The 26,433-nt window shown below is 38.9% G+C and overlaps 1 protein-coding gene across 3 annotated transcripts; it reads right to left on the reverse strand.

The window, feature by feature from the left end:
• MTURN (maturin, neural progenitor differentiation regulator homolog) lies at positions 1 to 25,294 on the reverse strand. Of its 3 annotated transcripts, none has more exons than XM_063303963.1 (4): positions 24,569 to 25,294; positions 10,759 to 10,881; positions 8,132 to 8,278; positions 1 to 2,177 (listed from the first exon to the last, which is right to left on the reverse strand). In XM_063303963.1, the coding sequence occupies exons 1-3, from the start codon at positions 24,728 to 24,730 to the stop codon at positions 8,168 to 8,170; spliced, it is 396 nt and encodes a 131-aa protein (XP_063160033.1). In that variant the 5' UTR covers positions 24,731 to 25,294; the 3' UTR covers positions 1 to 2,177; positions 8,132 to 8,167. The 3 variants fall into 3 exon arrangements, with proteins under 3 accessions (XP_063160033.1, XP_063160034.1, XP_063160032.1); XM_063303964.1 differs by having other exon boundaries at positions 1 to 1,207; positions 24,569 to 25,291; XM_063303962.1 differs by lacking the exon at positions 1 to 2,177 and having other exon boundaries at positions 7,711 to 8,278; positions 24,569 to 25,289.
• Between the last annotated feature and the right edge of the window lie 1,139 nt (positions 25,295 to 26,433).

Here is a 26,433-nt window from a genome sequence, read left to right on the forward strand (position 1 = left end):
AAAAATTTGGTAAGCTCTTTAATGGCAAGATAGTGAAGTTGAGCTACATTTTTGGATTTTATGCCCAGGCATTAGGACAAGGCAACATGGATAGGATTTCACTGAATGAACACTACCTTTAAGCAGGTTAACCAACATTTCTTTCTTTCTTTCTACAATATATTTTACAGGTTTGCAATCTCCCCCGCCCAAAAAAATCAAGCTGAAGGAAGCTGTAAAAAAAGGAATCTGTAGCCCTCCATATGTTGCAGAACTACAATTCCTAAAACACAAATAAAGATGCCAACGAAGTGATGAAAACCTGCCACCCCCCACCCTCCTTGAAATTACGAGAGTTTGAATGTGTGATATATTTTGGATTGTAGTTAATCAAGGATGTATCAAGTTACACTGAAGTAACTACTCTCTGTATCACAAGTCATCTTGTTAAAACACAGAGAATTCATGTATATAAAGAGCACCTTCTTGTGCATAAATATTCAAACGCTTTTGTTGCACTTTGTAACTTGAATGCACTTATTTGTTGCACGACGGTTCCAGCAACCCCCCGCCAGCCTGGTCAATAGTTGAGACTTGTTCGTTCACTCCTGTGACAGAGGTGTTTTTCCTTCTTCGTGTCTTTGTGCTTGGATCAATATATGTATTACAAAGGAAAATACGAAGGCAATCAAAATAAACCAAAAAGTCTAATTTGAAAACTGAAAAATGAGGTGTTTGAGAGGCAGCAATATTGTTATTCGTTTTCATACAGCATGATAGAAAAGGAAGCTTGAAAGAAAAAAACCCCCTCCAGTCAATAATTTTATATGCTGTTTCTTCTGCTGCCTTCTATATGAAGTTTTCAGATCCAACAGATTCCCTTTACCTGTTGCAGGCTAATGACTATTTTCCATAACTTTTCTAAGAAAGAAAAACACTACTCCAAAATCTGTCTTGCAGTTTCTTAGATTTCTTCCCCTGAGAAAGAAACTTCTACTTTTTTTCTACTTTATTCTCAGGGTGCTTGAAATTTTCTTTCGAAATTCTTTTAATTGAATTTACTTTATTGTTGGTGATGGTGAAGGATGTTTGTTTTCTCTCACACATCTTTCCATAATCCTGAAGTAACTCTGGATGTCCACACTTTCCAATCTGAAAAGCTCCATGGAGTTCTCTCATGATGTCTTCTTCCCTTAGAATTTAACTGAAGCATGGAAAGACAGGGAGGCTGCAGACCATGAAGATATGATTGGACAATGAAAGAGAGGACATTCACACATGCTCCTTGGCCACCTTGCAATGAAGTAAATCTGAGAATACCACACTCCACCCACTAGACTTTTGTCAAAATTCAATTGTCCTTTGAAAGAAATTTCAAAAGCAAAGTTTCTTTCATTAAGAATGAGAACTGATAGGGAAGAATTGTAGAAGAATTTTTTGGCATGGAAATACTTGGCATGCATCCTTTTGAAAGAATACAAAACTAGTTATAATTAGTACCAAAATATCTAATCACAGCTATTCTACATCCTTCACAAGGGGTTTCTACATTAAAACATCAGTCTTGCCAAATAAGCCCATCAGAATGGAAATTACAGATGAGTATCCTCACTCTCTCTCTCTTATAGCTCTGCTGTTGAAGGGATTATGGGAAGAATGGAACTCACAGGAAAATAGGTCTGTTAAGAACTGCTACATACAGAAACACGTAATACAGAAGTTCAAGCAGAACTAGTTGTGAGCTTGCATTGCAGGTTTTGGACTTGTACAACTAGCAAGGAAATGTAGTTGCACAGAAAGTTTCCTAGGCATTCAACTGGATCTTCTGATCCGGCATTGTCCAAGGACATCTGTGGTGCTTCTACTTGGAACCTTTTCTCTCTTGGATGAACCAGTTAATGAAGGCAAAAGGGCACAGCACTATTGTAAATGGCTTCTGAGTAATTGCCAAATAAATCCTACTTCTGAAGAAAGGGTTCTTATTTGTCCAGAATCTAGCTAAACTAAGGTACTGTTTTGTGGCCTTGTTGTCATTATGGGACACAGGAGGTTGATACTATTATGCTACGCTGTTCCTTGCCCTCTAAAGGGCTTCTGAGGAATCTAGCTTATCAGCAAGGGAGAAACACATGAGCAGTACTAGCTCCCTTTGGTGGCTCTTCCCTCCCCAAAAGGATCTTCTGAGGAATCATCTCATCCTGATGGGAGAAAACAAAGGGAAGTGGGAAAGTACATTATGTTCTATCTCAAGAACGGGAAGCAAGAGAAAAGAAAAATCAAAAAGGACTAAGCTAGCAAAGAAAAGACCAACCCAGGCAGAGAATAAATGTAGTGTAAATCCAACTTTAGACAGGCAGACACATGTGCTTGTTCAGCAGGGTAACTGAATCAAGGATTTTCTTCCTCTCTCTGCGCTCCTTTTCCTTGGGCCATGTGTATTTTAGATTGCCTACCAATTACCCTTATTCACCAATTGAATTGGGGTGTGTGCGTAAAATTGTTTTGGAAGCATTTCGGCTGAAGAGCACGGTTAAGTATTTTAATAAATAATATACAATAGTACAACATTTAAAAAAAAATCCAAAAGCCAGAACTAGAAAGCTGTACAAATGCAATCGCTGTATAAATGTCCTTTTCTGAAATTTGTTAGGAACTATATACATAGGCATCAGAAATAAACACTTTTCCATGTTACTATAACAATTGGGAGGAGGGATGCATTGTTACAGTACTAAATTCCTCAGCCTGTTGTTCTACAGCTGTGCTGAACATTTCCCACTATCAGCCAGTTTAGTTACATTACTTGAGGGTGAGAATTATAATCCAACATGGCACTAGGCTGAGGAAAATGCTTCTGGCCGATACCTAAGTATAAAACCTCGAAATATTGAGGAAAATCAAAATCAGAGCAGGGAAAGGTCATTATTTTCTCTCATGCCCTGTACCAATGAAAATTCATCTTTAGCTCATATTTGCATACAGAGGATTAATGTTTTCCTTTTCTGTTCCCATTATCAACCCCTTTCTACAATAAATGCAGTGCCCATTTCTAAAACCTGGATATATTTAACACTGCTCAGTTTGAAGGCTTCTGTCTTTTAATAAGAATTAGATTACAGAACAGGTTTGACCTGCATCTGGTTAAAGTTTCCTTCTGCAAACTCTAAATCTTTCCATCAAAAATCCCCTTTCCTTCCTACTTTAAAAAATTCTGGGATCATTTACTGATCAGCTCAGGCTGTTATGAAATACTGGTTGGTATCAACGGATGGACCTACAACAAAATGTCATAATTCAGGAAATCTTTCAGTAGTGATTGGACACATTTTGTAGTAGCATTTTCAAATATGTCACTTTTTCCCATTCCCAGAATGAATGTAAATATGCACTTATACAGTATACAGAAATTAAAGTGAGGCAAACAAAAATGGCTTCCTATCTCTTTCATCTTTATATTTGTACTCTTGATTCTATTTTTTGGTCACATGTATGTAGGGCAACCAGATCTAGGCTGCAAAAATCTAGATACTCCCTTTGCTGTGGTCTAGTAGTTGTCTGGATTTGTAGACCAAGTTTGATAGTGCTACATGACTGAATTTTGAGAAGATTGTTGAGAATATGTAGCAGATGAGCAATAAGCTGGCTAAGAGCAGGCGGAATGCTAGTTTGGCTTATTTCCACATTGGCTGTGTTTGTATGATACCCTGACTGCCCAGTTAGCCTAAACGTAAAGCACACAGAACCATAAACTGATCACATGGGCTGGATTCACAAATGCTTGTCAATGAAGTAGTTGGCTAGTTTATAGTTCCATGTCCTTGCAAAAACAGCTTGCAGGCAAACTTACATTGGTTTCTGGCCTGAGTATGATTACATGTTACTTGTTCTGCTAGTGTTAAATGGAACCTACAGATTTAGATTCACAACTTTATTTCAGAAGTTTAAATCTACTGTATTATTTTACAAGGCTTCAGACATATGTGAATGTGCTATGATACAGTGGATTATCCACAGAAGAAAGCTCCTCAACTGTACTTTGATCATTTTGAATAGTTAAATAATAAATGATCACTAGGGTAGGAATTAGTTAACTTCTATGTCTAAAATGTAGATGCATATACATAATTAACACATGATTCACAAATCATGTTGAGCTACAATGCTATTAGAGTTTGGCTTAGCCAAGCTACTGTTTATAGACCAGGGTTATGCAAACCATAGCTTACTGCAATGTGTGAACCCAACCAGTGATAGCTGTTTTTCATATAATAAGCAGGTAACATAGGAGAAGATGAATCCTATTTTAATAGTCTTCCCTACATGAAAGCTTGCTCCATCCTCTGTTAACATAATCTGAGAATTTCTTTTCAGCTGAATGTATGGGTTGTATTATTAAACTGTGATCAATGGCCACTTAGGAGTAAGTCTGCATTAAGTAGGACTTACTTCCTGTAAACATCTACAGATCTATAATGTTAATTTGTTTTAGAGATGAGACACGGAATATAAAGTGTTGAAGAAAGGAGCAGTAAACACTGTGGTACATTTTATTTTTATATTTTGGGCTAGTCATTCTCTCTCAGCCCAACCTACCTCACAGGGTGGTTGTTGTGGGGAAAACAGGAGGCAGGGGTATTAGGTATGTTCGCTGCCTTGAGTTATATATAAAAAAGGTGGGAATAATAATAATAATACCGCCTGTCACAGTTCTATAATCAACCAATTTTCAGGCCACAATGTCATAAAAATTGATATCAGATGGAGTATGGGACTGTTTCCCCATGAATTTATGTTCTTTTGTTTTTAATTTTTGAAACTCCAAGCTTGTATATCACTTCAGACTCATACATATATATCTAGATTGCAGAAATAGATGGAATCCAATACACCTTTTCTGCTGCTGGAATATTCTCTAACGAAAGAAGGGAAAGGGAGATTCTCCATCCCATTCTACTTGGACAGTCTGTCAACTTCAAGAACAAGTTTTGGTCTGGAGGGCTCCAGAGGAACAGGAATTATCCCACCCATAGCTGAAGCTAAAGGAATAAGTTTTGTCAACAGGAAAGCAACACAGAATCCACTCAAAGTTTTTGAATGGAAAAATTCAGCATCTCCCAATTTGAAACTAATCAAGAATGTCATTAAGGCATCAACCTTTAAAACAATTTTCAGCAGCAACAAATTCCAGAACAAAATACTGCCCACAAGAACCTTTCTTTGAAAATGGTCTTGGCAGGGGCAATGATATCAATCATTAGAAATTATAAAATTATTCCTTTATTGAAGAGATTTAAAATATGGTATCTTTGTTTTTTAAAAAAGATTGTATAAAGGAATATTTTGTAAAAACTAGATTGCACCCAAGAAGATTTTCTCTTCTTGAAGATAGAAGAAGACACCAAAAGTCTTAGAGATGAGCAGCTATGCTTCTTTTGTTCAGGAGCCCAGCTGTGAATTATATCTGGTTAAAGAAAAAATTCACAGACAAAATTATGATCAAATGTTTTTGCCCTGGTTTTTCTTATAAGGAAAACTGCTTTTAATTGTTGGTAAACTAATTTACCCAGAAAGCTACAGAGATATAACTTCAAAAATTGTTTACATTTTGTAAATGTTAACATCACATCTCTCCTTGGGCTTTGCACAAAGTGATATAAACAGGAATTACGAATCTAACTGTAGCTGTACATGGAGTATCAGTTAGGCAAACTGAAATATAGAAATCAGATCCAAGTCTTACAAAACAGATGGTATTGTTGGCCAGGAGCTCCCTAAGCCAAAGATCCATAGCTGGGACTTCTGCTGCCATCTAGAAGAGGGAAGCTCCTTTTATACATTAGGTGAAAGGTAGGAGCCAATCAAGAGGCAGTGGACGTTTAAATACTGAAGGCCGACTCATCTGGGTGGATAGAGCAGAGTCAGTAAACTTGGAAAGGCAGTGATAAACAGAAGAGCTGCCAAAGGTCTTTGCTTCTAATTGGTGCCACAGTGCAAGAAAGTGAAGCAGTGTGTAGTATGCTACCAATTACATTATCATCCATGAAGGATACTACTGGTTATACACTACATGGGGTTCAACTTCAGCTCAGCAGAGGACACCCAGGACTGCAGCTGATTTAAAGATTCTCTACTCTTTAGGGAGTGGTGGACCTGGGAGGGATAGCCTGGCACCTTTTTTGGGCCAGTGACCACATTTGGAATTTGGAAAGCACACTGTGGGGGCTCCCATAAAATTGCCATGTTTGGTCACAAAACACCCATTATTCAAGAAGGCAAGTTGATGACATTGCTCCCAACCTGTTGTCCTCTAGATTGCAACTCAAGTTTGCATTTGTCTTTTTTTTTTCCTTTCTGGGCAAGTGGGAACATTTCTAAACAAAAATCTGGGCTGCAGTCACCCACTATTTGTATTTTCTAATAATTATATGGGGACAAGCGTGACATCCCCATTTTTTAAATAAATTAGAATTACATTAACAAAATAAAGTCAGTCCGGGGAGGCAGTTGTTGAGTATCAAAAGAAGGATTCCCAAGAAGTCTACTGCCTGCCCTGAAGTTAGCTATTGAAAAAATAATATAGAAGATGCTCTCTTGGACTGATTCTTACTATAGAGGCAAGCCAATAATAATTTCCTCATGCAAAGCAGCTGCAAAAGATAGTTTTCTCTCACTGCCACCCTCTTGTATTGATGCAAGAGATAAGGAGTAAGTCTGCATTTTTAATGTATTTGTTTTGTTAAAGGAAGATTTGACTTTGTATTTGATGGCGAAAAAGTATATAAAGCAAATCTATAATGTCAGTTCTGTTCTGCCCCTCATCTGTAAATTAAGAATTTAAGAACATGATTATTTTAAAAAAATTGAATATTAAAATACAATTAATGAACTGTTTAGTCTATAAGGGTTCTTCTGCAACAATTATCCCTGATTACGTACTGAGCATTCCAGCCAAAATTAAGTAACTATGATTAGATATTGGATATGATACTTGTTCCCTCCTGCCTACCCTAATACCTGTCTCCATCCATGTGTTAGTCCCAGCTACAGTGCAGCCTTCATTAGTGTTATGGTAGGACTGCAACTCTCAGTTTCCCAGCCAGAGTCCATGATGACTGGGGAATTCTTGCAACTGCAATCCAACACATTGGAAGGTGCCACCGGGGAAAGCTGATGTAAATATTGAATCTGCATGGTTATGAATTATCAGCATGAAATTTTAATGAAGGTTGCAAGTAATTTAGAAGCCAACCATGAGGAAACATGCCTGAGTTATAATACTACATCAGTGTTAAATCAAAACATGGGAAGAAAAGGAAGATGTTTGCAGTAGAGGGATCAGGGCGTATATGGCATCTCCTCAGGCTTTCAGGAATTGATACGGTGGGCAAACTTTGGTGGTGATGTGAGCGAGGACTGCAGAGTTTAAGGGGAGCCTATCAAAAAGGGTTGGGCATGAGGGGAGTTTGGGAAACTGCTTTCAATTTTCAGCAATCATGATCACAGAAGGCTCCAAGAGCTGTAAAAAAGAGGATTCAGAGGACACATGCAGTTTTGGAGCTGGAGATTGTGCAACTCTCACAGATTTCAAGAAAAACTGTAAGTACTCGTTTAAATCTTTCCTACTAAAATGAGGGAAACTTGGGAATGCTCTATTTGTTTCTATCCATTAGAAACATGACCCTTAATCTGTAATATTTCTTTAAAAACAAAAGTGAGAGACAGAGAGAGAGAGAACGAACCAAAAGTGCAGACTGCATTTATTCTCTGCATGGATGGTCCTCAGTAAGGGCCTGCAAGTATTTAACACACCAACCAAATAATTCCAACATTCAAATCACTTTCAGGTCAGTGAAATGTTAATTCTTCTATACAAACAAAAATGATAATAATACTAACAACAACCAAAAAAAAAAGACAAGTCAGCGAGAAAAAAAAATGTTCTAAGTTAACAATGGCAGAATGCTACCAAGACAACACCATAAAAACTTCACTGAAGCAGGAGTTAATTCAGGCCACATCTTAGCAAAGCTCATCACAGACTTTTAAAAATGTTGTTGTTGTTGTTTTATTTTTAAACTTTGGGTTTGGGAGTCAGGTTTTCCAGTGTGATGTGCTAATTCAAATATGCTAACGCAGAAGCATAAGACCCCACCTGGTAAGATAAAATATATTTTAATTCCTCTGAATATTACTGCTGACTGACACCCATCTGCTGGTGATCAGCTTCTGCCTCTTCTTCTTCCACATCTGCATTATATTCTTCAAATGCATCGTCGTCTACATCTGGAAGCCCCAATAGCTATTTGTAAAGAAGGAGGAAATAAACTGTAAGTGTATTATGCAATGATGACATGAGACAGAATCACTGATGCTCAAGAACAAACTTGAGAAAATATTTGTGGAATCATATATTTCAATTTAAAATAAAGTGGCTTGCAAGCACTAAGATACTTTTCATGTATAAGAAGCAAGACTAGGCTAGATTCTATTCATGGGCACTTCCAGATAACCAGCCCTTCTATCTCTGAATTTAGAATACAACACAATAGAATAAAAATGATATGGGCTATTTTGACCAGTTTGGGATCTCTTTTGGATAGAACGATGAATGAAGACCTAGAACTGGCTAAGCCACAAGTGGTGGAAAAGCACCAGAAAGAACCCGTGAACTTGCTTGCAAATTTTCATGAAAGGGCTATTCTGTGTAACCAGTGGGGTGTGAAGGAGGAGGAACTCCTTGTTAGGTACTAGAAAGCAAATGGAAACTGAACAGTGCTGCTACTGGAGTGGTTTACTGGAGCTTCCACCATCTATTAGTGAATCAAGGCTTATAAGATCTAGAGTTACAGAAAGAGCTAGCCACGGAAAGAAGGCAAAAGTAGGTGCTTGTTGGCATGATGGAGGGAGGTGTGCAAGAAAACAGATAATTTGATAAGTGACTAGTCAGAGCATCATCTTATCAGTGTGTGCTTCATCTCTCTCAATGTCAGAATTGTACCTGTTAGGAAGAATTCTAAAATATTTCTTACCCAGAAGTTTCAGCCAATTCCAGTTCTTAAGTCTGCAAACACACTTGTTTGTTCATAATTTGTACATTTAAGGACATTTAAAAACCTCAATGTAAAAAAGTGTAAAATTTAACATACTTATAAACCTGCTGCTGCTCAACTACTGGTAAATCTGAAGGGACTTCAGATACCAAGAAAAATAGGGGCATTTCCAGATGAAAGACGTGTAATTGCCCTGCTGTATTCGAATTATTGTAAGAAAACCTCAGTGCTTATATTGGCAAAAAGTGGAGTATATGTTTAATAGTATAACAATACTTATAAAAAACATGAGAAGCCCAGCACTGTCATCTATTGTAACTTTCTTGACTCTATTTTTCTTAATTAAAATTCAGTTGAGGAAAGACTGAGCAGATGCACAAATGTCTTTTCACTGACAGCATCAGAAAACCTCCATATGGAAACACCCCTGAAAAACCATTGAAAGCATCATATTTAAACTACATTGGGCCATTACACTATATTGGGCTATTACTCTAACTCTGCATAAGGCAGCTACATGTATTTTGGGCTGGGAAAGAAAAAGGTAATCCATTCTTCTGCTGATGGGCACAAATGTGTCCTACCTGAATTTTTATGAGTTTGCTGTATTTACTCCCCTGAACTTCCATGAAAATCAGGATATGAGAGTATTCTGAAATCGACATCTAACTTGTATTTTTAATGTAATTTGCAACTCAAAAACATGACTGCAAAAATGTGTACATTGGGCAAAATACACAAAAACGTTTGTATTTGAGGAAAGCACTAAATGCATTAGATTAGTGAAAACTGGGGAAAACATATATTAGTAACGTGCATAAAATGCATGTGAATTGTCAAGACTGAGAAATGAACAAAACTAATCTTAACAGATTGGCTAGTTCACTGTCTCTTGTTCTTTTTAAATGACACTGCTGCTTTTATTTATGTCAACCACACACACTTCCAAGTAAATGTGCTTAGAAACAGGGTTCTATTTACATTGACGAGTCTTTGAGGTTGTACTCTGCAGTACTTTCAATAATCAAGTTAAATCACACATAAGCGTTATACATTCAGGGCCAATGTTTATAGTACAGGTATTGTGAGTGCGCCATTCCTGTATTTGTCTGTCTCACATCACTCTACTTGAGGAATTGACAGAATGGCAACTTTCCATGCTATTTGCACCTGGGGAAGATTTTATTATTTTTGGGACAGTCTACTATAAATGGCTAGCAAATATTAGAATCATGTTTGTTACCTGCTTTGAATGTTTTTAGTAGAAAAGATCAAAACACTTGAAATAAACATTTCTTAAATGACTCAGCATGTACAATTTTTTCTTCTATTTGTGAGGAAAAAAAGAGTGCTTGTTCATCTATTCCTTCTGGTGAATGTCAATACTATAATAATATTATGAAATTCTGTAAAGAAGTAGTGGAAAATAGCTCCACCACAGAGTTCAATATAGACATCCTCTCTATAGTTCTTCAGACCCAACATTTAAAGATCAAGCCTCACATAATTTCTCATTTGGCTGGGGAGTCAGTATGGTCTGTCTCCTATTCCAGCTGGGAGTCTGCAAAATGGAAGACCAGAAAGGGAGAAAATAAAGCGAGGCTGTTCAAAATAAACATTTATTTCTGTGCCTTTTGCCAGACAGCTTATGAGACATTAGAGCACAGACACATCAGGTTCACCTAGCATTTTGGACCCAAACCGCTGGCAAAGGAAAATGTGCACTTACAGGTCTAAATGATTTGAAGACTTTTTCCAGAATTTCGTGGAGTGTCTTTTTACCACAGGAAGAAATGTAGTCCTGAGCCAGCTGCAGAAAAGGCAAGCAGTCCTCACTTTCACTCCAGACATGCTGAAAGACAAGGCAAGGGTGACAAACCAGGAATGAAGAACAACAACACACAAATGTTTTTTGAAACTCTGCAAGAGGAAGACAATATTCTGGTGCTCCAGATGTTCCTGAACCACAGGTCCCAGCAACTCTAGTCAGCACAGCCAATTGTAAGAGACGCTAGAAGCTGTTGTTCAGCAATACCTGGAGGGCCATGGCTTCTCATCTGATCTATGGACAACATCAAGAAGGAAGAGGTAGAGACCCTGGCACAATGAAGCCGCCACCCCAAATCCAACTTTCTCTATTTTACTATTAATATAATTACATTTAAGTCCTATCTCCTCCATGACTGACAGCTACCATATACACACAGGAAACGCTAAACAGTATCTCTGCACATATATGGAATATTATGTGACGAGAGAATTTGCACCCTTCACCTGTGCAACATGCAAACTCCTTCCTGTTCATGCCTTGGTCTTGTGGACCATCACCACCTTGCCCAATCTCACTGGAAATTGGATAAAAAGGTAAACGTCACAACACGCAAGTGGCAGGTGAGTAGGGAGATCAACGTACAGCATTGGCATTGTCAAGCAATTACCAAGGCTTAAGGGGCTCTCAGCCAAATCCCAGAGCACTCATGCTGGCACTCCTTCTGTTCATACCAGCTGAATACCTGTCCTGAGTGAACAAGTTGTAACAGTTTGCTATTTCCCCTTACCTCTCCCTTTGGCCCCCATTAAGCAGAAAGTGCAAACCAACTTTTAGTAATAAGTAATGGAAATAATTGGAACAGTTAATTAGATTACACTTGCAGGTAGAGCCAGTGTGGTGCAGAGGATAAAACAGGGGTCCACAACCCCTTCTGAGCCACTCGGCCTTTCACAAAATACAGCTTCTAAGAGGGCTTGTCCATTCACAAAAAAATTGATATAGGGCAGTTACTACTTACAAAGCACCAATTTATCAGAAGATGATTTACTACTCCATTCATCAGGACACTCTAATTGCCATTCACTTTTGTCAATTTTCTAGGCAGTTATGCATGCTTCAAACACTGGGCTACGACTGCCCATCTTTTTTTATTTTTTTAGGAAAGCTCCATGACCTTAACTTGAACTTGCAATCATACAACTTCCCTTTTTAAAAAAAAAAAAAAATCTAAAATGTCATGCAGGGCAGTAAACCTGGTGGTCACCAAGAGAGGTTTTGGCAAGCATACTGTTACCATCAAGGACAGAACATTAGAATAGGACTGGTGAATCTAATTTAAATTCAGCTCTGCTAAGAAAATCCTTCTGAACTTAGGCAGGTCATTCTCTTTCTTCTTCAACCTAACTTACAAGTTTGAGAAAATAAGATAAGTTGGGGAAGGAAGGAAGGAAGGAAGGAAGGAAGGAAGGCAGACATCCCTTCTATATCTAATCCACACTGCACCATGAAGATTTTTCTGAAGTTCAGACCATATAGATCCATCTAAATCTAAGCTCTCTGCTTATTTATCTCCAGGGGGACTTGTTCAAGCAATTTTAGTGTCATTCACAGCTAATCCTCAAAGGAAAATGGTAGACTCAACTTTTTGTATGAAAAATATACTAGAAAAATGTAACACAGTTAAATTTAATTGAGAAAAACAGTTTTTGCTTGTTACCCAAGGGATCAAAAGAAGGGGTACTGGGGTCGAGATGGGAAAGAGAAAGATGTGACATGATTGGAAAAAAAGAAATCCTCCAATAGCAATCCCATGTTTTTACAGACCATTAGGCCTACTTCCAGGGATGCTGTAAGAACAAAATTGTCTGCGTGCATAGGAAGTGAAGAGACAGCCAGTAACTACACTGAAGAAAGGCAAGAAATAAACATTTTTATTCATTTTTAATTGAACTTGAAGTAATTTGAAATAGTTAATGGTATTTCAAATGTTGTTAGCTACCTAGAATATTCTCTTGAGTTAAAGGGGTTCTGTATACAGTAAAGAAGAGGCTGTATTAAGATTATATGCTCTTTAGTTCTTTAGTATAAATGCTGTAATTCAACCTTCCATAGTTCATTCAAAAATTATCACCTGCCAGTTGAACATAATACATCTAAAACCAGTTTCAGGTTTACTTATTTAGCACTCATAAGGAAGTGTTTCTATATACATATTCATTATAAAAATGACATGCTTAAGACAGATACAAGTGTGTCAAAGTTTAAGCTAAGAAACTTAATGAACTGTTTTATCAAGTCTATAAATACTGAATACACTCAGCTCTTAGATCTGCCAGCTTCCTGTATAATTTAATGTAATTTAATGTATCATATGCATTGCTTTCTTCATAATGCTGAGTGAATTCTAGGTTGTCAGTAGATAACAATAGTTGCATTTTATAAAGAACTTCGGTGAGGTTTACCCTTGGACCATGCACAGTCCTTGAGTCCCCTCTGTCTGTCCTACAGAGGACTGCACTGCCAATACTTCCAGTCAAACGTAGGACTGCAATTTGCTGTTAAACCACAATTCAATGACATCACAATTCAAGGGCTGAAAACTTTATTTTAATGTTTTATTGTGTTTTAGGATTTGGAGGGAGAGGTTGCCCTTCCTTTTTTAAAATAAACTTTTACCTAGGATTCCAACTTTGTATCATGGACATCTTTATTGAGCATCATACTCTGGCCCATTATGGCCCTCACCTTAAAAAAAATCAAATGTTACTGAAAAGTTGCTTATATGCACAAGGTTATTCTCACTTAAGTTCACACTGTTCATACCTCGATGGTAACATAGAATGTTCAAAAATATTAAATAATCAAGGACAATCTCCCAGGATCTGAAGGTTGATAAATATGGCAAGTTCTACAGAGAATTACAGAAATAAGCTCACATAAATCAGGAGGAATAAATGCTAACTGCATGAAGTTCACTGAAGCCATGTTGCTATCACTTTTGGTCTGACTTCACCACATGCTACCTTGTGTTCACTGGAGAAAAGGCAGGAATGGTCTGGAGCCAACCTTGAAACCCACTACCCGAGGTAATTAGGATATTTGTTTGTGTGTGTGCATACACACACTTTCAAGTCAGTCTTGACTCCTGGTGACTGCCTGTACAAGTCTGTCTAGTTTTCTTGACAGCATTTTTCAGAAGTGGTTTACCATTACCTCCTTCCTAGGGCTGAGGGAAAGTGACTGGCCAAAGTCACCCAGCTGGTTTTGTGCCAAAGGCAGGACTGGAACTCACTGTCTCCTGGTTTCTAGCCCAATGCCATTAACCACTACACCAAAATGGCTCTTAATTAAGTAATTACCAATACATGCTATTTTTCAAAGAGATTAAAACAGTGACAGCAAAGTTGAGAGAAACAACACTAGATCACTCACTGAAATATAGGCCCACGGTGCTCAGTTGAGAACACTAGCTGCTACGGCTATCCCCCACATATGAGGAATGTTGCCCCACTATGCAAGAGTTAGCACTCCGAGAATGAGTTCGTTAATATATGGAATATTAACACAGTTTCAAAAGTGCTATTGCATAATTCTGGATATGATTTTAAACAAACTCAATTCAATTCATTTAGTTCTCTACTAAAATCATTGGGATTTACTCCCAAGAGGGGGAATTCAAAAAATAGGCTAATGAAGTTTTAACATGTTATTTTTTCCATTGGCACGTAGGCTTTTTAAAAAGGGGGCTTAAGATTTATACAACAGTGTCAGCCTTGGGACTAAAACTCACACAACCTGCCATTTATTTAACCTTGGGAAGAGCCACCTCCCATCTCCTATTGTGCTGGCTAGAACGTCTTGAAGTGTAGCTGTGAGCCTTGGAAAGTCACAGGTTTCTCATTCCTGACACTGAAGCAGATCTTAAAGGCATAGACTTTCAAAATTTCAGCCCAAGTTCAAAAAAGCGAACCTCTTCAGTCCAACTGTGGATGAACTGTTGTTAACAATGCTTTAGATCAGCCCTTCCTAAACTAGCACCTTCCTTTTTTTTATTATGAATTTTATTAAGTTTGAAGAAAAAGATAAAAGCTACAAAAAAACAAAAAACTACCAAAAAAAGAGGAGAAAAACTAAAAAGGTGTGAAAACACAAAATAAATTTTGTTTTTCAATATTACAGAAAGATGTGACTTCTGACTTTTAACAGCAAGGATATACAACAATTTTCCATAATCAATCTCTTACTCTGTATTAAACCAAAGTCGCATTATTTCTACAAATCATTCCCCTTTAGTACATGTTTATATCACTAAGTACAGGTACTCCCTCCCCTTATATTAAAATAAAGGAAAAAATTCATATAAGCCTCCTAAACAACTTCCCTCTCCAAATAAAAATAAATAAAAATATTTATAAAAATAACTTATCAGTTATTTTTATAAAAACTTATTTATTTCCTTCCTACTAGTATTCTATACATTTCTGTCTACTATAATAAAAATCAAACTAAAAAGCACATAAATTCTGCCATTATACTAGATAATACAACAGTTTTAATAATCTTAATCTTAATAAACCTAAAAAGGAAAAGCAATTCGAAACAATATCCTTAAATCAAATTCTTAAAACCATCCAAATAAACATTTTTTAAATACTCTAATAATCTTAATCCATATCTTTAAAAACAAATAATATCAGTCAATCCCTAAAAGCGATCCAGATAAACATTCTTTAACCCTTATCCCACTTCAAAATAAACCAAAGCATTTACATATCCCCACAATGTGCACAGAGCTTTTCTCTTGAAAAAATCAAACAGCCCAACTGTCCCCCTCAAAAATTACTTCTCTTCAGAAAACCTCCCATACATAATAACCCCTTCTTTTTAATGGCATTTCACCAAAAAGTCAATTTTACTTATTGCTTGCAGATCCCTCTCTCCGTTAAATTTCTCCAACTCCACTATCCAATCTTCATCCAGCATCTCAACAGAAATCCCAATCTCATTCTTAGAAAAAAACATTTCTATCACTGTTGAATTCCTCAGTTTCATCCACTACATCCCCAACCAGATGACACATTTTAGACCTCATATTTTCCATAATGTCCTGAATGTCTTGCATAAAAACTTGGTAGGAGTCAGAAGGAATCTGTTTAAAATCTTGAAGGAAGTCAGAAAAAATCTGTTTAAAATCCTTCACATCTCAAGCAGTAGATTATGGCGCCCCCTAGGAGCTTAACCAACAAAAGTTGAAGATATGAAAGAATCCCAAAATGTGTTTACACAAATGAAAGTGAGATAAGCAGACAGTTCCCAAGGGAAAGTAGAAACAGAAAGCTGAAGATTTAAATTCAGCCAATTCAATGTGTAGGAAAATACTAATATCTTCAAATTTAATACCAAAATAATAACAAGAAGTCAATTGTTTACTCTCAATCCTTCTTTATATTTGGAAGGAAAATGAATTCCAAAACTTAAAAAAGAATTTTTTTAAAAAGTAACCCCAAAAATAGCGATAAGCACCAAGAGAGGCAGCTTCTCCTTGTTATAGAAAGCCTCTCTTAGGCTATGCATACTTAAAAATATATATATAAATTTGGTGATTTAGAAATGGGGTGGCTGGTCTTAATGTCCTTTTAAGGCTACCGAGTGTCTTGGAAAATGACGATGTCCCAGCCTCCCAGCTAGCTCTTACGAGTCGAACGTGAAATTCTGTTTGCAATCTTCTAGCTGCAAGCAGCCATCTGGAGGACAGATGGGGTGATTCCAGGTCTTTTCCTCTGTCTGGAGAATACTCCTGGGCTTCAGGAAAACCTGCCTGAGCCCCCCCCCACAAATTGCTGTGTTGTCAGTTCTGCCCACTAAGCCCGCGGGCACAGCTGCTCAGTCCACCATGCCCCACCAGAAGTCCCTAAACTAGCACCTTCCAGATGTGTTGGGTGTTTGGAAACCATAATTTGCAAAATTCCCAGCCAGCATAGCCAAACACCACAAAAATACAATTTAAGAGGTTTTTTTAGACATTGTATGAATCCACTCTATGCACAAATCAAATAACAGCTTAGTGTGCTCTAGTGTGATTAATCTTGCTTATTCTTGTTCTTTAACTGATCATCAAAACAAATAAATCTGACAGAAGATGATCAAGTCAAGCTTTGGCAGACTGTAGGAAGCACTGAATCCCAGAGCTAAGGAGCAAGTGCCAATAATGCCTCTCAGCGTGCTCTACTTTCTTTATGGGCTGATCAATCTAATAAAAGTTCAGACACTCTACATCACTTAATGTCTGGAACATCAAGGGAGGACTTATGAGGATGCATCATGAGGGAGGCCAAGCTTTTTTCAACACCTGGCATCAATTCAAAAAATAACACTTGTCTACGGAAGCAGCTCCTATGCTCAAGGGACCTTCCAGATGACAGCAAATGGAGCATTTTTGTTGGGTTGTTCAGTAGTCTAGCTCAGCAAAAAATGTGTATGTAGCAAAGACAGCCTTTTTTTTCTTTGCTGTTGATCAAATGTGAAGTAACTGAACAGTTTCTCCACTTCAAATCAGAGCAGGCAGACAGCAAAATTGGGGTAGTCATAGCCACTACCCCACATACTTCTGATTTAATTCCTCCTTTTCCTTCTGTGGTGAGTTCAAGGTGGCACACACGATTGTTCTTCATAATTCTCCATCCAGACACTGAAAAAAGCCATATTGTACCCGCTTAGCTTCAAAAAGGTAGCTGTATAATTGGATTTCAGACTGTGCATATCCAGGATAGAGGGGAAGAATATGCATATGGAAATTCCCCAAAATAGATCACTTCGGCTTGGATTTTAGCTCCCATAATTTCTAGTGAAGCAAGCCCTGCACAGCCAGGGGACACCAAGTTAGGGAAGGCTGATTAAGTGAAAGCATGAGGGAAAACAAGATTTTCAGGGAAGGATTAAATTTCTCATTTCTTCCTATGGAAAACATTTTTCATATTGCCAATGAGCCTTTACAGATAGTTGATTCAAATTCTCATTTAGATTCAAACAATTTCACCCTGAGAGTAATTTCCAGTGAAATTAGGCCTTGAGATCACTGCTACCAAATCACCTCATCTGACCCTCTAAAGCCTTTTTTTTTCTCGTAAGTATGACTTTTGAGGAAGCAGCTCAATAGGCTGATCCATTATGAGTATTCACATGAGCAAAGAACTATCCTTGTATATTCTACATATTCAAAAATATACCTTTACAGTTCTTGAGGTAGAAGGGACCACCGTTGATCTAAAGAGAGTTTTCAGTTCAACAAGTGTGTGCACATCTGGTAGCACTGCTTTGCACAGATCATTTAAAAGTTAACCTTTTAACTTTACATCGTATCATATCCCAACTGATAATGTTTTATATAAAAACAGAGGAGCAGAAGGAATGATAAAGTTAAAAGGCAGGATTATTCTATCAGGTCCTGCTGCCATTTTTTTTTCTTTTCTGTGATAGGGCCTATATTATGCATTTGCCATGCAGTTCATTATGGGGCTTAAATATTTTAGTGAAGAGCCAGTTTGGTCTAGTGGTTAAGGCGCTGGGCTAGAAACCAGGAGTCTGTGAGTTCTAGTCCCGCATTAGATATGAAAGCCAGCTGGGTGACCTTGGGCCAGTCACCCACTCTCTCAACCCAACTTGGTGCAAAGTAGACTAGCCTCCTCATGGTGCAGCCCAGGCAATGTGGCTTGTCACGGCTAAATAGTCTACACATCGGCTGCTGGACCTCACAAGGATTTCCCAGCAAGAAAAAGCAGCATGAACTGCTATGCCATACGATTGTACATGTATATGTCAGACTTTCTAGAGTTTTTATTCTTTGGCTTTATTGGTAGATGATATTTTATTGTTTTCATTGTGTTTATAAGGTGTCTATAGCCACTGGGACTGGATAGCATAAAATCTGTTCAATAAAACTATCACTGACTGCTCCTCTACACCAAGAAAAACAGTAGAACTAAGTATGTGCAAATAAAATAAAGGCATGATTCCTTTTTTGTTGTTGTTTACTCTTCTTTCATTGCCCTCTCCTTTCTCTGTTTTGTTTTTCCCCAGTCTGTTGAATTTTAGATTGTAAAATTTTCAGACAGGGACTCTCATCTTATGCTCTGCAAAGCACATTGACAGATGAATGAATAAAATTCACACTGGAAAAGATTCCACTATAACTGTGTGGGAAGCTGAAAGGGAAAAAAAAGTAGTTAATCTATACTTGAAAAGGGGGGGAAAACAGTAACAAGAAGAACTGGAGATTTTAAAGGGTTACAGCAAATCTTCTGGATTCTCAGGTAAAAACAAGAGGACAAATTATACCAATCCCAGAAAAAAAATTAAATGGCATATTTGGACATTGATTTACAGCTTCATAAACCAAACTGAATGAAAGCAAAGCCCTGAATTCACTCCCTCCCTCCTACTGTAGGGTGGTTTGAGTGAAAATCTTAGTTTGACATAAGACAATTTCCATATTTTTCCTGAATCGAAAGCTGTGCTTTGTGGTGGTGAACAGCCAAAATCTCATCCTGAATTTAAGCCACAGTTCAAAACTTGTTCCTTAATAAACCAGGATCTTAGCACTCAAGTTCTGGTAACAGAAGAAAGAAAGAGAAGCATCATAAATTATGAAGAGATGGATGAAAATCTGCAAGCTATCAGTGAACGAGATGATGGGAAGATAAGAAGTGATAAATATACAAGGGTTAACCAGTTTGCAGATGCTGCATGAATAGAAAATTCAGTGGAGTATTCTTGTATTAGCAAAATGTTAAACATGGGTAGAACCAGTCACAGAACTAATTCATTGTTAGTAAAGCCTTGGAGAGAGAACGTCAATGTGCACACACACACAAAAAATCTCTTGTGATTCAGCACTCTGACAAAACTATTTAAATCATTCTCTTTAAATGAAAGTAAAGACTCCCTTGATTCATGCTCTACTCCTGGTGACTATATGGGCAAATCATACTGTCTTCTTGGCAACAACATAGAAACAGCTTGCCACTCCAATTGTCCAAAGTGTTTTCTGGCATCCCTGTCTAGTCTACAGCCCTAAGATTTCATTGTGGCCTCCTATCTAAATACCAGTTAAGTTCAACCCTACGTGACTTTTTCAAGATCAGCCAAAGTCAGCTAGGTGCTGCCTTTACATTAGAGTCCAGAAAGGAGTGCTTTTATTAAAATAATTAACAGTATGTACACTGTTAAATAGAAGGTTGCTAGCCAACAAAGAGGGAAAAAAATGGGGAATTGTTTTGCTTCCCCTGTAGCGGCTAAAAAAGCAGTAAGCGAGGTTAAGTTTCTTCCCTCAGTTAAAAACAAAAACAAAACTGTGTAGTTACCAAACAGAGCAGTTCCATGCCAAACTCCCTTGAAAAAATGTACTGCACTCACCAACCCCCCCAGAATAAATAAAAACTTCCATTACTGAGTCCTCTAACAAGCTCTGCCCCTCTGACCCAAAGATTGACTCACTACTCCTCCCAGATTCCAGTGTTTATATTTAAAAAACAGGCTATATAACAAGTATAACATTCTTGGCTCCTGTAGAATTCAACTGGAGTCTGATTTCCGTTAACTAGTTCCATATTTCCAAACAGAACCTCACCAAGCAGAACTCATTAGATAAAATCATGTTATGACGACACTTAATATTTTTACACTCTCTCCTCTATTACTCTGCAAAAGCCCCCACATCATTGACAATACTGTCATGGTATTTTTTTTTTCTCAATGTAATACAGTACCTAACTCCACATATAAACACCTTCTCTTTTTAGAAATTAAGAAGTCTAACACTATGTTAAGATAATTTGCAAGGCCACAAATTACACTAAAGATCATCAAGTCAAAGCCAGGTCAAATTCTTTAATCATAATTTTTCTCTACCTGGTTGTTACAGACTTCTTCAAATAATGTTGTAATATTTTATCATGCTGGGCTTTCCCTTTTACGTTTATTATTGTTCTGCATTTGACACAAGATCTATCGAAACGAATAGTCTGATTGTGATTTTGAATAGGCAATCATTACATCTTGGCACACAGCTTTCTTTAACCTTAGGGCCAGACTTGGCCTTTTTATTGACATAACAATGGTTGCACTTCAAAAAGTAGACAATGGTATGCAACAAAATTTAAATTTGACTTAACCACAGTTAAGATTAATTAGAAACAGTTTAAAAAAGTGATAGATCATGTATTTAATTATCTTCATCTCTTGTCACATTAAAAATTACAATTCCTGGACAATTTTTGGAGACTTTCTGGCAATTATATCCAACAAGTGGGGAGGCCAGATGTGGCCCATAAGTCACAGATTGTACATCCTCACAAAAATCATGTAAGCGACTCCCCTAAGGTAACATTTTCAACTTAGTGGATGTGTGGGATTGCATCTAGAACTCTAGGCCTAAATTGGTTTATACCAGGAACTTGCAACCTTCTAGGTACACCACTGTAACACTCCCATCAAAACTGGCCAATCTACTGTCACTCAAGATATTACTGCAGGAGGAAAAACTTAAATTTAACAAAAGACACACAGTGGATTCCCACTGCATTTATTTTTGCAGCAATCTCTAGCTGTCCAGCTTTCCAAATCTATTTTCCAATTCCTTAGTGGTTTGTTTTTATTTTAAAGATTCTACTTAACCTCTGAACTGGAATATATAGCTGAAATTAAATGCAGACTCATGACTACAGCCCTTCCCTTTTTACCCCTCCCTGATGAAGACTTCTTGGAAACCCAAAGCTTGCACACTATTTTGTTATCCTGAGTTAACTTAGTACAGGTTTTAATATTTTATGTAATTTTCTAATCTAACCAGAGAATTTTGGTTAATGGGTAGATTAGCAGCTACAGACCAAAATAGGAAAAAAAGGGGGGGGTTCCTTATTTTCCTCCTAAAATAATTTGCTTATTTAGACTACTAAAGGTAGCAAATCTAAGGTATTCTCTCACCCAATTCCTGCAGAAAGAAGCTGGGGGAAGGGAATATATACCAGGAAACAACATCATGCATCCCTCCAACTCTCAGGAACCATATAGAACAAGGCTTGTAGTTTCTGTTTGGAAGGAAAGCTTTCAGTTTAACATTTTCAAATAAGCGAAAGCCTGGTGCTTTGAGGACATTCCAATAAAAGTTATAGGACAAGTTAATAAGGATATAAGGATGTAAGTCCTTATATCCTTATAACTTGTCCTATAAGTCCTTATAAGGATATAAGTCCTATTTGGCTTAAAGCCTTTTCCCCTTATAGGACTTATAGAAAAAGTTATATCCAAATAGGACTTATATAAGGATAAGGGGTTTTTCCATGGACGGGTTTTTCCATGGACACAATCTTATATACTTCGCTGACCATTCTGCTGGTGGCATGGCCATGTGACCTCCTAGGCAGTGCGATCAGCCCAACATGCATTAGCCATTTTAGGCTGGTGTGGTCATGCCCCATTCCCTCTGGTCCTTGGGGACTATCTTCTAGCGCTTTCCTTTTCAGGTGGTGGGAAAACTGGACTTTTTCAAACTAGGCTTTCCCCTTGCCTGTCAGGTCTCCAAAGGGATCTCCAGCTTGGAGACCTGGGATCAGCCTGAACAGCAGCTGATTGGTGGTGGCAGTAGTGGTGAAAACTGCACAGTGAAGCAGAAGAAGTTCACAGCACATTTCCCTCCATGCCTGTCAGCTGTTGCTTGAACCGTTTTGAACGCAGGATTAATGCTGTTCTGGAAAACTGCTAAAGCTATGTCGAAATGTACCCATACAAAATACTTTAGTATGTTATGCAGGTCACTGGGTTCTTCCTCATGGCTGTGTGCTCTCCACCAGTCCTTAAGTCAGCAGAAAACTATTAGCATAAAATGTACTGCCTCCATTGGTGGCAGAAGGTACCATCTTTACAGTATACAGGGCACATTAAGGAGTTTGATTGGTGGATTCTCCCAGTTTTGTTTCTCTCCCATTCCACCAAAAGTCACCAAGTGATGGGTGGGGAACATCCACCATACTCTTCTTAATGTGGACTGGGGCTGGAACAGGAAGTGAGTTTTAATAGATGGCTAGACTGCTGGGGTTAGCCCTCTGGCAAAACTCACTCTGGTTTTTGTTCATGTGTTTTGGGCAGCTACACTCAAAGGGAGCTAACCATCATTAAACCCCATTCAAAAGTAGAGTGAATAACAGGCATGGAGAGAATTGTGCTATGAAGCAGCACAAGAAGTGAGAGAGTTTTCTCTTTCTTTTGCTCTACTATACAATCCCACCACAATTGCTGATCAGCTGCTTTTCAGGCTGGTCCAGTTCTCTGCCCCGAGGCTCAGTTTGGAGACCAAGCAAGTAACCAGGGTGAACCCAGTTTGGAAGGCCCAGACTCTCTCACTGTTAAAACTAGAATGACCCTTGAAAACAGTGGCCAGGAACTGAAGTGGAGGAGGTGAACCCATGCTAACCTAAAGTGGTCAATAGGCACCAGGCTGATCCCACCCTGTAGGAGTCATTGACCAGTGACTATGACCAATGACAATGGTTAGTAAAATGAGTCAGATTGTATCCATGGCAAAACCTGTTTGGGGAGAAAACTCTTCTTTTAACACTGCTACATAAGGATGGCTTAAGGCTACCTCAGTTATGTGCTGGGCATCAGATGAAAATACAACAGAAAAAGGAGGTTGCCAGGACATGCTTGTGCTGTAGATAGCTGCAAGTGGGAAAAGGCCCTGCATTGGTCAAAGTTGGGGAACTCGTAGCTCTTCAGATAATATTCAACATTCTTGATAACTAATTACACTGGCTATTGCTGACAGATGCCAAAATCCTACATCCAGAAGGCAAGTGCCACATGTTTCCTACTCCTGCTGTAGATCATGCTTCATAAAGGCTATGCTTCCATGACACACTAAACCAGTAACTGCTAACCAACCAATTTAGCTCAGCCTATTGCACAAACCAAGGCCACATGGTTCAAAGTGTTCGGGAAATGCAGACACTGGGTTAACAGAGTAAACTGTGGCTTGCTTACCCAAAATGTGGTGAACTCAGCCAATATCTCAAATTCCTGCTCTCAAGGTAACCTAGATGTGCTTCTACTTCCAAAGCTCAGGTTACACACTGTTGAAAACAACACACTCTACACAATCCCAGAGACATTCTTCCAGTACTTTGTAAGTTCCAGAGCTAAAGCCTAGCCCTGATGAGAGACAAACACTAACCAGAATTTAGGATATCTCCTAAGACAGGCCACAATCCTTAGCAAACAAGCAAGGTTGTCTTCCACATGCTGAATGGGTAAGAAGAGGAGTGGGAGAAATCACTCTCAGCAAATGGTTATTGTTAAGCTGCCACTATAGGCCATAATGTATGCGACACCAACACACACACACTTCACCATTTAACCTTCTAAGGCCAACGTGCATAAAAAAGGCAGGTGACATTTCCACTATGTTCTTCACGGGGGAGGGGGGCGCGGAAGAATGGCTTGCGTGCCTCATCGAAAACGATCCAGACGAAACAGGATGGCGGCCCCCCATCTCAGCCATGGAAGGTTCTCCATCTTCCCCCCACCCGGTATGGGTGTGGGGGAGGAAGAGGGAAACGTCTCTCCGCCATCTCCGCGATCGAAAGAGCAAAGCAGGAATGGGAGTTGGAAGAAATGGAAAGCCGCCAGAAGCCTCTCAGCTTCAGCCCTTCGCCCAGCCAAAAACGCAGGTTCCCGCTCGCTCACTCACTCGCCCACCTCCTTCTCCTGGACTTACAAAATTGTCTCCGCAGCCGTTGTCCGGACACAAGACGTAAAAGGAAACGCCTGGGTCGGCGTAGAAATCCATCCTCCGCTCCGTCTCCTCCGTGGCGATAAGCTCGAAAGGGGTGTTGGAGCACCATTTCTCCGCAACGTCAGCCAGCTGCTGGAAATCCATCCTCTTCTGCCCCGGCGGCTGCCTTCAGCCTCCTCCTTCCTCCTCGGTGTGTGACTGTATCCGATTCTGCTCCCCTCGCCCGCTAGGAGACCGGGCAGTCGGCCCTTCTGTGGGCAGGGGAAAGGAAGGGTTCCTGGGAGATGCTTCAGGCCAGGCGCCTCCTTTGCACCTTGGGTGATTGTTGCTGCTTCCTAGCTTAGCATTACTTGGTAACTTCCATGTATTGTTTACATGCTGGGTGTACAAGGCTGGCTGGCTCTGTCGCTCGCTGTCTCTTCGCCGCCGCCGCCTCCTGCTGCCGCCTTTTCCTCTTCAGCGGCCGCCTGACATTGGCTCAGGGCGGCTGCGTTGTGTGTTCTGTGTGGGGGTCATTCGACGGGTGTGGGTAAAAGCTGGATTTTGCCGGATCCTACTGGATTCTAAAGGATCCACCCGTTTCTCTTCAAACCCGAGTCTCACTTTTAAGCTCGCCAGCCGCATCCACCTGTCCACCTGCTTGAAGGCCCCTCCTACCACCTCACAGGACGTTAATTCTTGAAATGTCCTGCCAACCTCCCTTAAACGCACACATACATAAAACCGGATATCTAGGTTCTAAAAGGCCCTGCCAATATTTGCATGACACTCCTTTCTCTCTTCCTCAATTTTTGCTCCAAAACAAAAGCCAAGTTGGGCCTCTTCCACTCCAGAGCAGTCCAGTGCATTAGACCCTTGCAAAACCACATTGAACATTCTGGATCCTGCCAAATCCAGCCAACGTGGGACTTGCATTCGCAAATAGTGGGATCTGCCCTTGACGCATCTCAAAGCTAAAAATGTAAGAGTGTTCTTCTACAATAACACTCTAAATTCTGTAACAATTTTGATTCCAATTCTTGAAAAATATGTGCAGTCCAGCCTTATGCCTTTTTTATGAAGTCACTCCCTCTATATTTGAACAGCATTTAACTATTCCTGTCTAAGACCACATTAGATTCCAACTCTAACTCACAGGCCAAGATTATCCTGGTGAAAAAACACTGCAAATAACATCTTCCAGCAAGGAATATATTTGTTTGTTTTTCTTGGTAGTGTATTCTAGTGGAAGCAGGGCAAATATCGAAGTTCCTCTGGGCAGAAAAATAAATTAAAAGTGCAGTGTACTAACTTGGCAGGCAACATGGGTAAGTGAAAAACTACAACTTCCAGTAACAGGACAGGATTAGCTAGTCAATCTCTTCCCCTGCTGGTCTGCCCCTGCAGCTGATCAGGAGCCACATAGGACTGCCTGCCATGTTCCTTTCAGCCATCTTCACTAAACATGATTGTGATGGTTTGTAGGTGATTATTTATTACTGTGTTTTATGATATGTTTTATGTCTTTTATTACATTAACTGCCAGGAGTCCTTGGTGTTTACGGCAGTATAAAAAACTAATGGATGAATAAACATCATTTGAGACAGTCCCCTCTGCAACTGGGCACTGTTACTAGGAAGAAAATAATTTTAGACTGTTCAGAGCCATAATATGCTTGAAGGGACTTTTTGAATTGGTTTGCTTGGAATTTTTCTATCTTAATTTGTGTAGAAACCTGCCAGTGTGTTTTCATGGTACTTGGCCACCTCCTAGATTGAGTTTTACTAATTTAGTGGTTCTCAAACCTTCTCTTCCCCATTGCTGAGGAACACACAGGGCACTAGCACACTTACAGCACTTCTGATGT

The sequence above is a fragment of the Candoia aspera genome, chromosome 4, assembly GCF_035149785.1.
Source record: "Candoia aspera isolate rCanAsp1 chromosome 4, rCanAsp1.hap2, whole genome shotgun sequence".
NCBI lineage: Eukaryota > Metazoa > Chordata > Lepidosauria > Squamata > Boidae > Candoia > Candoia aspera.

Bases quoted from the DNA above. Each gene is read 5' to 3' on its own strand.
- MTURN (XM_063303963.1), bottom strand. From the start codon at position 24,730: ATGGATTTCCAGCAGCTGGCTGACGTTGCGGAGAAATGGTGCTCCAAC. The intron at 10,882-24,568 runs GTAAGTCCAGGA...CTTGTCTTTCAG, and splicing joins ACGGCTGCGGAGACAATTTT to CATGTCTGGAGTGAAAGTGA. The intron at 8,279-10,758 runs GTAAGTGCACAT...CTTTACAAATAG, and splicing joins TCTTCAAATCATTTAGACCT to CTATTGGGGCTTCCAGATGT.